At 42.4% G+C, this 13,424-nt stretch overlaps 1 protein-coding gene across 1 annotated transcript in view; it reads left to right on the top strand.

Moving 5' to 3' along the window:
* The window catches only part of otomp (otolith matrix protein), a 61,060-nt gene extending 48,709 nt beyond the window's left edge, over positions 1 to 12,351 (top strand). Inside the window, 2 exon segments of the mRNA XM_061893796.1 lie at positions 12,056 to 12,227; positions 12,270 to 12,351. Coding sequence (XP_061749780.1) covers positions 12,056 to 12,227; positions 12,270 to 12,351 — 254 coding nt within the window.
* The last annotated feature ends 1,073 nt before the right edge of the window (positions 12,352 to 13,424 follow it).

Below are 13,424 nucleotides of genomic sequence, written 5' to 3'. Positions count from 1 at the left end.
GGAATTATTCATTACTTATCGTTTTAAGCAATGTCAGCTAAGGTTTATCTGAGAGCCAGATGCAGTCATCAAAAGAGCCACATCTGGCTCTAGAGCCATAGGTTCCCTACCCCTGTGCTAGATGATCGTTGGTTAGGGTTTGCGTTAGGATAGGTTTTGGATTATTTTAAGGGTTTCGGATTGTGTTTTGGTTAGGATTTTGGGACTTGCTAAGGATTAAGGTTTGAGTTAGGGTTTATTTTCTTCCACATTATGGAAGTATTCTACTTGAACAATGCTGTCATTGAGCAGTAAATAGTTTGGTTGGCATGGAAGCAGCCCAGGCGGTAATGATAACCTTTCTTCCCCAAGCCGACTTTAATTACTGCCATTGTGTTTGGCAAGAAAAACAACAGAGAACACGTTCCGAGCCAAACTTATTCATCACACTCAGGAATGACTAAAAGCCCCGAAAGAAGTAGCATTCCTGTGTAGCATTTCAGATATCCATCCATCTTCTTCCGCTTATCCGAGGTCGGGTCGCGGGGGCAGCAGCCTAAGCAGGGAAACCCAGACTTCCCTCTCCCCAGCCACTTCGTCTAGCTCTTCCCGGGGGATCCCGAGGTGTTCCCAGGCCAGCCGGGAGACATAGTCTTCCCAACGTGTCCTGTGTCTTCCCCGTGGCCTCCGACCGGTTGGACGTGCCCTAAACACCTCCCTAGGGAGGCGTTCGGGTGGCATCCTGACCAGATGCCCGAACCACCTCATCTAGCTCCTCTCGATGTGGAGGAGCAGCGGCTTTACTTTGAGTTCCTCCCGGATGGCAGAGCTTCTCACCCTATCTCTAAGGGAGAGCCCCGCCACACGGCGGAGGAAACTCATTTCTGCCGCTTGTACCCGTGATCTTATCCTTTCGGTCATTACCCAAAACTCATGACCATAGGTGAGGATGGGAACGTAGATCGACCGGTAAATTGAGAGCTTTGCCTTCCGGCTCAGCTCCTTCTTCACCACAGCATCTCAGATAGCATACAACATTTAGCATCCCGTTGAACGTTTGTGGAAGAAATGGCGCACACACACACACGCACACACACACACACACACACACACACACACACACACACACACACACACACACACACACACACACACACACACATTATTGTATTTGTTACCTTCTTTAGACCTCCGATAAATGCCTACCTCTTTAGGACCACCCTTTTTTTGATAAATAAAAGTTTTTTTTATCGACAACATTAATAATATATACATGCAATGCAAATGGAAAAAAGCTTGTTGTGAAAATGCGTTGGAATTTCACAGGAAAAAGGTCAAAATTTTACAAAAAAAACTTTGGCAGTATTATAGTAAAAGTCGTCATTTTACTCAACGCAAGTCAGAATTGTACACGAAAAACTGGACATTTGTGCATCCATCCATTTTCTACCGCTTATTCCCTTTTGGGGTCACGGGGGGCGCTGGCGCCTATCAGCTACAATCGGGCGGAAGGCGGAGTACACCCTGGACAAGTCGCCACCTTATCGCAGGGCCAACACAGATAGACAGACAACATTCACACACTAGGGCCAATTTAGTGTTGCCAATCAACCTATCCCCAGGTGCATGTCTTTGGAAGTGGGAGGAAGCCGGAGTACCCGGAGGGAACCCACGCATTCACGGGGGGAACATGCAAACAGAAAGATCCCGAGCCTGGATTTGAACCCAGGACTGCAGGAACTTCGTATTGTGAGGCAGACGCACTAACCCCTCTTCCACCGTGAAGCCCGACATTTGTGCAATATAATGATAAAAGTTGAACTTTTACTCAATAACAGACGCGGTTTTACAATAAAAGCTCAACATTTTGGCAATTTTATGAAAAGAGTCGTCATTTTACCTGACAAAAGTCACAATTTTAAAAGAAATCTTTTAACATTTTGGCAATATTATAATAATAATCGGAACTTTACTTGGCAAAAGTTATGACAAAAGTCGTCATTTTACTCAAACATTTGTACTATTTTGTACGAAAAAATATGTCTAAGAGTATTTTTGTATTAAACAAGGTAAAATATATAGGGCAATGCGCATATTGTATTGTGCACTTATATTGCCATATATCAGCTACTGTGTGGAAGTGTGGGGGAACACTTATAAGAGTAACATAAAAGGCATTGTATCAATTACAGAAAAGAGCTATAAGGATTATTCATAAAGTAGATTACTTAGAACATTTTATTTATTAACTCTGGACTGTTGAAACTACAGGAGCTAGTAAAGCTACAGACATTGTGTGTCATGTTTAAGGCTAGAAGTAAAACATTACCAGCAAATTTACAAAAAAAATGTTTGTCATCACTTCTGAGAATACAGAGCATAGAAGAAAAGGTCATTTCAAACAACAATATTCAAGGACAACTTTAAAACAAATGTGTACATCAGTGGTGGGGGTAAAATTGTGGAATTCTCTTCTCAACGAGATAAAAAACTGTAAAAATATATTCCAATTGAAAAAAATATATAAAGATAGAACAATAAGATCATATGGACAGCCATAAGTGTTTACATTTTGTTTTTTATTTATTATTTTACTTATTTTTTTGTCTGGTTTTGTATTTGCTCCGTATCATTCCGTGAGGTGTATATTATATTATTACTATAATTTTCTTGGTTTGGTTTATACTTTATGAAGTTTTGCACTTGTTGTGTTTTTGTTGTGTTTTTTGTTTTTGATTCTTTCATTACATTTCAATCAATCAATCAATGTTTATTTATATAGCCCCAAATCACAAATGTCTCAAAGGGCTGCACAAATCATTACGACTACGACATCCTCGGAAGAACCCACAAAAGGGCAAGGAAAACTCACACCCAGTGGGCAGGGAGAATTCACATCCAGTGGGACGCCAGTGACAATGCTGACTATGAGAAACCTTGGAGAGGACCTCAGATGTGGGCAACCCCCCCCCCTCTAGGGGACCGAAAGCAATGGATGTCGAGCGGGTCTAACATGATACTGTGAAAGTTCAATCCATAGTGGCTCCAACACAGCCGCGAGAGTTCAGTTCAAGCGGATCCAAGACAGCAGCGAGAGTCCCGTCCACAGGAGACCATCTCAAGCGGAGGCGGATCAGCAGCGTAGAGATGTCCCCAACCGATACAGGCGAGCGGTCCATCCTGGGTCCCGACGAGCGGTCCATCCTGGGTCTCGACTCTGGACAGCCAGTACTTCATCCATGGTCATCGGACCGGACCCCCTCCACAAGGGAGGGGGGGACATAGGAGAAAGAAAAGAAGCGGCAGATCAACTGGTCTAAAAAGGAGGTCTATTTAAAGGCTAGAGTATACAGATGAGTTTTAAGGTGAGACTTAAATGCTTCTACTGAGGTAGCATCTCGAACTGTTACCGGGAGGGCATTCCAGAGTACTGGAGCCCGAACGGAAAACGCTCTATAGCCCGCAGACTTTTTTTGGGCTCTAGAAATCACTAATAAGCCGGAGTCCTTTGAACGCAGATTTCTTGCCGGGACATATGGTACAATACAATCGGCAAGATAGGCTGGAGCTAGACCGTGTAGTATTTTATACGTAAGTAGTAAAACCTTAAAATCACATCTTAAGTGCACAGGAAGCCAGTACAGGCGTAATATGATCAAACTTTCTTGTTCTTGTCAAAAGTCTAGCAGCCACATTTTGTACCAACTGTAATCTTTTAATGCTAGACATGGGGAGACGCGAAAATAATACGTTACAGTAAACGAGACGAGACGTAACAAACGCATGGATAATGATCTCGGCGTCTTTAGTGGACAAAATGGAGCGAATTTTAGCGATATTACGGAGATGAAAGAAGGCCGTTTTAGTAACGCTTTTAATGTGTGACTCAAAGGAGAGAGTTGGGTCGAACATAATACCCATATTTTTTACCGAGTCACCTTGTTTTATTATTTGGTTGTCAAATGTTAAAGTTGTATTATTAAATAGAGGTCGGTGTCTAGCAGGACCGATAATCAGCATTTCCGTTTTTTTGGCGTTAAGTTGCAAAAAGTTAGTGGACATCCATTGTTTAATTTCATTAAGACACGCTTCCAACTGACTACAGTCCGGCGTGTTGGTCAGCTTTAGGGGCATGTAGAGTTGGGTGTCATCAGCATAGCAGTGAAAGCTAATACCGTATTTGCGTATGACGTCGGATATATGTGTAGGCTTAAATGATATTCATGAAGTAAGATAATGTATTATGTCAAAGAGGGCAGGAAATTATAAGATTTTCTTCATCCTGCTCCTTCTCAGGAATTGTGTGAATTTAAATTGTATAATTGTGATATAATTATTTATCGTTCTAAATGCACATCAATGAATGAGATAAACAAAAATGAAATGAAATGAAAATTTTACAAGAACAACAAAAAAATTGCAATATTTTGATAAAAGTCAGAATTTTGTATGACAAATGTCACTATTTGGCATAAAAAAGTCATAGTTTTACATAAAAAAGTAAGAATTTCACGAGAAAATATTGCAATATTACAGAAACAGAAAGATTATGAGAAATTGTTCCCAATTTTATAAGAAAAATGTCGACTCATTGTGAGAAAAAGACTGCTATTAGTTAATTATTATGGGGGCGGGGAATATTTTTTATTTTTAAAGGGGAACATTATCACCAGACCTATGTAAGCGTCAATATATACCTTGATGGTGCAGAAAAAAGACCATATATTTTTTTAACCGATTTCCGAACTCTAAATGGGTGAATTTTGGCCAATTAAACGCCTTTCTGTTTACCGAGCTGGAGGCGATGACGTCAGAATGTGACGTCGCCGAGGTAACACACCCGCCATTTTCATTTTCAACACATTACAAACACCGGGTCTCAGCTCTGTTATTTTCCGTTTTTTTGACTATTTTTTGGAACCTTGGAGACATCATGCCTCGTCGGTGTGTTGTCGGAGGGTGTGACAACACTTACAGGGAGGGATTCAAGTTGCACCACTGGCCCGAATATGTGAAAGTGTCTGCCGCCAGACCCCCATTAAATGTGCCAGAGTGTCTCCACATTTGACCGGCGATGCTAAAGCAGACATGGCACAGAGATGTATGGATAACCTGCAGATGCATTTGCAATGATAGTCAACGAAATCACAAAGGTGAGTTTTGTTGATGTTGACTGCCAGCTAATCGATGCTAACATGCTATTTACCGGCGGTGCTAAAGCAGACATGGCACAGAGATGTATGGATAACCTGCAGATGCATTTGCAACTATATTACGTTTCCTTCCACCCACATTTAATGTGAAAAAAACACTTACCAACCGACGGATTTAAGTTGCTCCAGTGTCACAAGATGCAAAAGTCCTGATCATTTGATCCGCACATTTAACCGGCGATGCTAACGCAGCTATTCGGCCATGCTATGGCTATGAATAGCGTCAATAGCTATTCGCGCAATAGCTTCAGTTTCTTCTTCAATACTTTCATACTCCAACCATCTGTTTCAATACATGCGTAATCTGTTGAATCGCTGAAATCCGAGTTTGAATCCGAGCTAATGTCACTATATCTTGCTGTGGTATTCCCATTGTTTACATCGGCAGCACTGTATGACGTCACAGGAAAATTGATAGTGGTTTCGAAGATAGCGAAAATAAGGCACTTTAAAGCTTTATTTAGGGATATTCCAAGACGGGTAAAATTTTGAAAAAAATTTTGAAAAATACAACAAGCCACTTGAAATTGAAATTGTGATAATGTTCCCCTTTAATTGTTTTTTAATCTTCATTATTTACTTCAAGTTATTACAGTATGTCTCTATATACATATATATATACATATATATATATATATATATATATATATATATATATATATATATATTTTTTTTTTTTTAAATGTTTTTATTTTTTATTTTGGCCAAAGGCGGCACATTCCAATTTCTTACACAGACTTATTATTACATATGTTGGACAGAGGAGGGGGCACTTCACATTTTTACACACTTGTTATTTCATATGTTGACCAGAGGGGGAGCACTTTTAAAACCTGCACACAGTCAATTTGAATAATCCCTCCTTTTTGGGACCACCCTAATTTTGATAGATTTCACCACCAGGGGGTGCAAATGAGTCATTCTCTATTAGGTGCAATGTTTTTCCATATTGGGACCAACGTTCCCTCTAAGGTACGCGCCTGTACAATCGCACACTGCTCACGGCAAATCTAGGCTGCGCACACAATCCAATAAAAAGATAAGCGCATAACAGTGAGCACGTCTGCCGTCGCTCACATGTGCGCCACTGAATGCTCAAGGAGTCTTGGCGTTTGCTCACACATATGAAAAAATGTGCAGGGAAAATTGATTGGGACCATGATTTATGTCCTAACTTGTTCACTAAAAGTTTCCATATGCATGGCATCAATACCTGCGATGAGGTGGCGACTTGTCCAGGGTGTACTACGCCTTCCGCCTGATTGTAGCTGAGATAGGTACCAGCGCCCCCCGCGACCCCAAAAGGAATAAGCCAGGGGTGCCCACACTTTTTCTGCAGGCGAGCTACTTTTCAATTGACCAACTCGAGGGGATCTACCTCATTTATATATATCATTTATATTTATTTATTTATGAAAGAGACATTTTTGTAAACAAGTTAAATGTGTTTAATGATAATACAAGCATGTGTAACACATATAGATGTCTTTCTTTCACAAAGACAAGAATATAAGTTGGTGTATTACCTGATTCTGATGACTTGCATTGATTGGAATCAGACAGTAATGATAACGCCCACATTTTCAAATGGAGGAGAAAAAAAGTTGTCCTTTCTGTACAATACCACATGAAAGTGGTTGGTTTTTGGCATCTAATTCATCCAGCTTCCATACACTTTACAAGAAAAACATTGGCGGCAAATTCCGTAGCTTGCTTGATTGACATTCACGGCAGCCGAGGGTCTTGTGAGATGACGCTGGCTGCTGCCAGATCATTATTATGAAAAAATGACAGAGAGGAAGGCGAGAAACACTTTTTATTTCAACAGACTTTCGCGCCGTCCCTTCCGTCAAAACTCTAAAGGCCGACTGCACATTTCCTATCTTCACAATAAAAGCCCTGCTTCATGCTGCCCGCGCTAACAAAATAAGAGTCTCAGAAAGCTGGCGTGCACAAGTGATGTGCACGCCAGCTTTCTGAGGGATCGCTTGTGCACGCCAGTTTTCCGAGACTCTGTATTTAGTTAGCGCAGGCAGCATGAAGCAGGGCTTTTATCGTGAAGATAGGAAATGTGCAGTCGGCCTTTAGAGTTTTGACGGAAGGTACGGCGCGAGAGTCTGTTGAAATAAAAAGTGTTTCTCGCCTTCCTCTCGGTCATATTTTAATAATAATGATCTTGCAGCAGCCAGCGTCATCTCACAAGACCCTCCGGTACCGTGAATGTCATTTAAGTGACGTCTTGGTGAAGATTGATGATCACTAATTTTTAGGTCTATTTTTTTTAAAAGCCTGGCTCGAGATCGACTGACACACCCCCCGCGGTCGACTGGTAGCTCGCGATCGACGTAATGGGCACCCCTGGAATAAGCGGTAGAAAATGGATGGATGGATGGCATCAATACACGCTGCTCCATAGGCGTCAAACTGCAGCAATGTGTATGACAGACTGAGTGCCAACAATACTAGGAGCTAGCAGCTACACAACAGCTTAGCACACACTAGCACATAAGATAGACACACGTATTGTGTCCTTAAGTGAATCAGAATCAGAAATCAGAAATACTCTAATATTAGTAAATATTAGTTAATTAGTTAGAACAATATCGCAGTCAGAAATGTGTCAATATAAACATGTATCAAATAATCATAGTTGCATGATTCCCGGGCGCGGCCACCGCTGCTGCTCACTGCTCCCCTCGCCTCCCATGGGTCAAATGGAGAGAATAATTGACAATAAGTGACAATCATTGGTACTTTAACTTAATATAACTCACACATAAAAAGTCTCCAAGGCAGAAGTGCATTAAAAAAGTATCCAGTAACAAACGTGTCCGCACCGTTCAACTTCCTGCGTCATAAGCGTACTTTAATAAATCATCGTGGCCAATAAGGTTCGTGACAAACACAAATAACCTCTACACTTCATCTTAAAGACAGCATAAGTCCATGCCAGATAGTAAATACATACGTTAGTGTTTCTCATACCTGCCATTGTTCTCTGACTAATTTTACTTGATCAAAAATTTACTAACATCCCACACTACAAAATAGTTAAAGTATGCATGATTTGTGCTGATATCGTATCAACTCAATATCGGTATCGTCCAATACGCAAGGTTTCAATGATTATATTGTATTGGAAGTGAAAAAAAGGACACACTAACCTCAACCCTATCATTGAAGCCAAACCTTGATAATAAACTAAACCCTAAGTGAAATGAATTAGTGAATTATATTTATATAGTGCTTTTCTCTAGTGACTCAAAGCGCTTTTACATTGTGAAACCCAATATCTAAGTTACATTTAAACCAGTGTGGGTGGCACTGGGAGCAGGTGGGTAAAGTGTCTTGCCCAAGGACACAACGGCAGTGACTAGGAATCGAACCTGCAACCCTCAAGTTGCTGGCACGGCCGCTCTACCAACCGAGCTATGCCGCCCTAAAATAAATGTGTGGGGAGGCGCAGCCGACGGGCCGACAGCGGGGCAGGGCACGTTTCAGCCCTACCCTAGATGGCGGCAAGGAGGCGGAGAATGCGGATGAGCGGAGAGGCGGGGCGTGCCGGGAGCGCCGCCGCGGCAATCAATTGACATTTCTCCTCTATCTGTATAAAAGGGTAGAAGGAGGAGTGATCATGGTAGAAGGAGTAGGAGAGCCAGCAGCAGAAACTCATGAGAGTGGGCCGAAAACAGCGGCGAAGACGCGGCCGACTGAAAGCGAGCAAGAGAAGAGCAGCTGAAAAGCGAGCCGACCAAAAGACAAAGCTTGTGTTATTGAAAAATGAACAAGTGTCAAACCTGCAAAGCAATGTCCTTCCTTGATGGTCCATGGAACCCGCACGACGACGGCAGGAGTCTGTTACAAAATGCAACGTTTTTAGCACAGTTCCTTACTTTACAACATCGTTCTTTTCATCTTTTAATTCCTGCTTTGCTTCCGCGTACGCCATCTTGCCGCACGAAACTAATGCCGGTCACGAGCTCCAACCACTGCGGGATATTAGCGTGTGAGTGCGCTGAATGATTGTTTGATGTCAGAGCTGATGATATTAATGTGACCACTGATTGGAGAACATCCATCATAATGTTTCTGTAGGGAGGACACAATAAGACACATGATCTGCATAGCGACCAAGAATATTAGTGTGCAGGTCACAGACAAACAAGTACAGATTCAGATTCAAAGGATGTTTACCTTAAAGGGGAACATTATCACCAGACCTATGTAAGCGTCAATATATACCTTGATGGTGCAGAAAAAAGACCATCTATTTTTTTAACCGATTTCCGAACTCTAAATGGGTGAATTTTGCCGAATTAAACGCCTTTTTGTTTATCGGGCTGGAGGCGATGACATCACAATGTGACGTCGCCGAGGTAACACACCCGCCATTTTCATTTTCAACACATTACAAACACCGGGTCTCAGCTCTGTTATTTTCCGTTTTTTTTACTATTTTTTGGAACCTTGGAGACATCATGCCTCGTCGGTGTGTTGTCGGAGGGTGTAACAACACTAACAGGGAGGGATTCAAGTTGCACCACTGGCAAAAAATCTGCCGCCAGACCCCCATTGAATGTGCGGGAGTCTCTCCACATTTGACCGGCGATGCTAAAGCAGACATGGCACAGAGATGTATGGATAACCTGCAGATGCATTTGCAACGATAGTCAACGAAATCACAAAGGTGAGTTTTGTTGATGTTGACTGCCAGCTAATCGATGCTAATGTAGCGATGTAGTACTCCTTTGCGTTGTGTTTTTCCCCAAAAGACGACACCCAGTCATTCTTCCGACTGAAACATGGTTTATTCTGGTGAAAACAATCATAGTGAGTCTCCAATCAGCCTTCTTAACATCCATAAATCGTCACGTGGAAGACAACAGACTGACTAACACATTAACACACGACAAAATAATACACAGTACCTGGTGAAAACAATCATAGTGAGTCTCCAATCAGCCTTCTCAACATCCATACATCTGTACAGAAATAAAACAAAACAAAACTTAACATAAATACTTCTCTTTTAGGCTTACAGCTAGCCTGCTAATGAGTTAGCTGAAAGCTAATTCAGAGAGCGCAACTTACCGTCACGTGGAAGACAACAGACTGACGACACGTGTGTCTCAGCCTGCAAGTCTGCTGTGACATGTGACGTTCAATGACCATAAAAATGTAGGAAATGACAGTACTGAACTTAGAATAATAAAAATTGCGAAATAAAGAGTCACGGCTGTGTTGGAGCCACAATGGATTGAACTTTCACAGTATCATGTTAGACCCGCTCGACATCCATTGCTTTCGGTCCCCTAGAGGGGGGGGGGGGTTGCCCACATCTGAGGTCCTCTCCAAGGTTTCTCATAGTCAGCATTGTCACTGGCGTCCCACTGGATGTGAATTCTCTCTGCCCACTGGGTGTGAGTTTTCCTTGCCCTTTTGTGGGTTCTTCCGAGGATGTTGTAGTCGTAATGATTTGTGCAGTCCTTTGAGACATTTGTGATTTGGGGCTATATAAATAAACATTGATTGATTACATAATGTCTGAATGTAATAAATTAGATAAAATGACATTAAAATAAAATGACATTAAAACAAAAACAGTAGTAAGACAGTAAGCAATTGAGATCATAAATTACCTCTGTTACACTAACATGCTACGCTAATCGATGCTAACATGCTATTTACCGGCGGTGCTAAAGCAGACATGGAACAGAGATGTATGGATAACCTGTAGATGCATTTGCAACTATATTACGTTTCCTTCCACCCACATTTAATGCGAAACAAACACTTACCAATCGACGGATTTAAGTTGCTCCAGTGTCACAAGATGCGAAAGTCCTGATCGTTTGGTCCGCACATTTTACCGGCGATGCTAACGCAGCTCTTCGGCCACGCTATGGCTATGAATAGCGTCAATAGCTATTCGCTCAATAGCTTCAGTTTCTTCTTCAATATTTTCATACTCCAACCATCTGTTTCAATACATGCGTAATCTGTTGAATCGCTTAAGTCGCTGAAATCCGAGTTTGAATCCGAGCTAATTTCGCTATATCTTGCTGTGGTATTCCCATTGTTTGTTTACATTGGCAGCACTGTGTGACGTCACAGGGAAACGGCCAGTGTCTTCGCAGAGAGTCGAAAATAAGGCACTTTAAAGCTTTACTTAAGGATATTCCGAGACCGGTAAAATTTTGAAAAAAAATTCAAAAAATACAACAAGCCACCGGGAACTGATTTTTATTGTTTTTAACCCTTTTGAATTTGTGATAATGTTCCCCTTTAAGTCAGGGGTGTCCAAATTTTTTTCACTGAGGGCCACACACTGAAAAATCAAAAAAAGCGGGGGCCATTTTGATATTTTTAATAAAAAAAACAAAAAAACAGTACGATATATGTATAAAAATATACATTTATGCCTCTACTCAGAAATAAAGTGTTAAAAAATATATGTATACTTTTACTTTTGACACAATAATCTCGACATCAACTTTAGATATAGCCCTCAATTATAAGTTTTCAATCAATCAATCAATCAATCAATGTTTACTTATATAGCCCGAAATCACTAGTGTCTCAAAGGGCTGCACAAACCACTACGACATCCTCGGTAGGCCCACATAAGGGCAAGGAAAAAACTCACACCCAGTGGGACGTCGGTGACAATGATGACTGTGAGAACCTTGGAGAGGAGGAAAGCAATGGGTGTCGAGCGGGTCTAACATGATACTGTGAAAGTTCAATCCATAATGGATCCAACACAGTTTTGTTGTTGTTTATGTTTTTTGTTTGTTCGTTTTAGGCCCTTCTTAAAAAAAAAAACGGTTTAGTTTTTTTCTATGGCAACCACATGATCGTAGGTGACAAGGCTGTCTACAGGGAGGAGGTCCTGAAGCTGACGGCCTGGTCTAAGGAAAAAAACAACCTCGCTCTCAACTCCAGCAAGACCAGAGAGATCATCGTCGACTTCAGCACCGACCCTGCCGCCCTCTACATCAACGGCGAGCGTGTGGAGAGAGTCCACTCCTTCAGGTACCTTGGAGTCCACATCTTTTAACGACTTTTCCTGGACAGTCAACACCGCATCAATCGTCAAGAAGGCTCAGCAGCGGCTACATTTCCAGAGAGTCCTCGGGAAGAACAACCTGAAGCCTGACCTGCTGCTGACCTTCTACCGCTCGTCCATCGAGAGCCTGCTGACCTACTGTATTACAGTATGGTACGGCAGCAGACAGGTAGAGGCTGCAAAGAGTGGTCAAGACGGCCCAGAAGATCATCAGCCGCCCTCTCCCCTCTCTGATGGACATCTACACCTCCCGCTGCCTCAACAGAGCCAGTGCCATCATCAAGGACAGCACCCACCCTAGCTCTGACCTGTTCCACCTGCTGTCCTCTGGGAAGCGCTACAGGTGCATAAAAACCAAGAAAAACAAACTAAAGAACAGATTCTTCCCCAGGGCCATAATCACCCTGAACGGACGGCCCCATTCAATCAATCAATCAATGTTTACTTATATAGCCCTAAATCACTAGTGTCTCAAAGGGCTGCACAAACCACCACAACATCCTCGGTAGGCCCACATAAGGGCAAGGAAAACTCACACCCAGTGGGACATCGGTGACAATAATGACCCAGTGGGACGTCGGTGACAATGATGACTATGAGAACCTTGGAGAGGAGGAAAGCAATGGATGTCGAGCGGGTCTAACATGATACTCTGAAAGTTCAATCCACAATGGATCCAACACAGTCGCGAGAGTCCAGTCCAAAGCGAATCCAACACAGCAGCAAGAGTCCCGTTCACAGCGGAGCCAGCAGGAAACCATCCCAAGCGGAGGCGGATCAGCATCGCAGAGATGTCCCCAGCCGATACACAGGCAAGCAGTACATGGCCACCGGATCGGACCGGACCCCCTCCACAAGGGAGAGTGGGACATAGAAGAAAAAGAAAAGAAACGGCAGATCAACTGGTCTAAAAAGGGAGTCTATTTAAAGGCTAGAGTATACAAATGAGTTTTAAGGTGAGACTTAAATGCTTCTACTGAGGTGGCATCTCGAACTGTTACCGGGAGGGCATTCCAGAGTACTGGAGCCCGAAATGAAAAAGCTCTATAGCCCGCAGACTTTTTTTGGGCTTTGGGAATCACTAATAAGCCGGAGTGCTTTGAACGCAGATTTCTTGCCGGGACATATGGTACAATACAATCGGCAAGATAGGATGGAGCTAG

Source organism: Nerophis ophidion, linkage group LG03, assembly GCF_033978795.1.
Source record: "Nerophis ophidion isolate RoL-2023_Sa linkage group LG03, RoL_Noph_v1.0, whole genome shotgun sequence".
In the NCBI taxonomy this organism is placed as follows: Eukaryota; Metazoa; Chordata; class Actinopteri; order Syngnathiformes; family Syngnathidae; genus Nerophis; species Nerophis ophidion.
The sequence above is the reverse complement of the archived record's forward strand: the minus strand, read 5'-3'. Positions and strand labels throughout refer to the sequence as shown.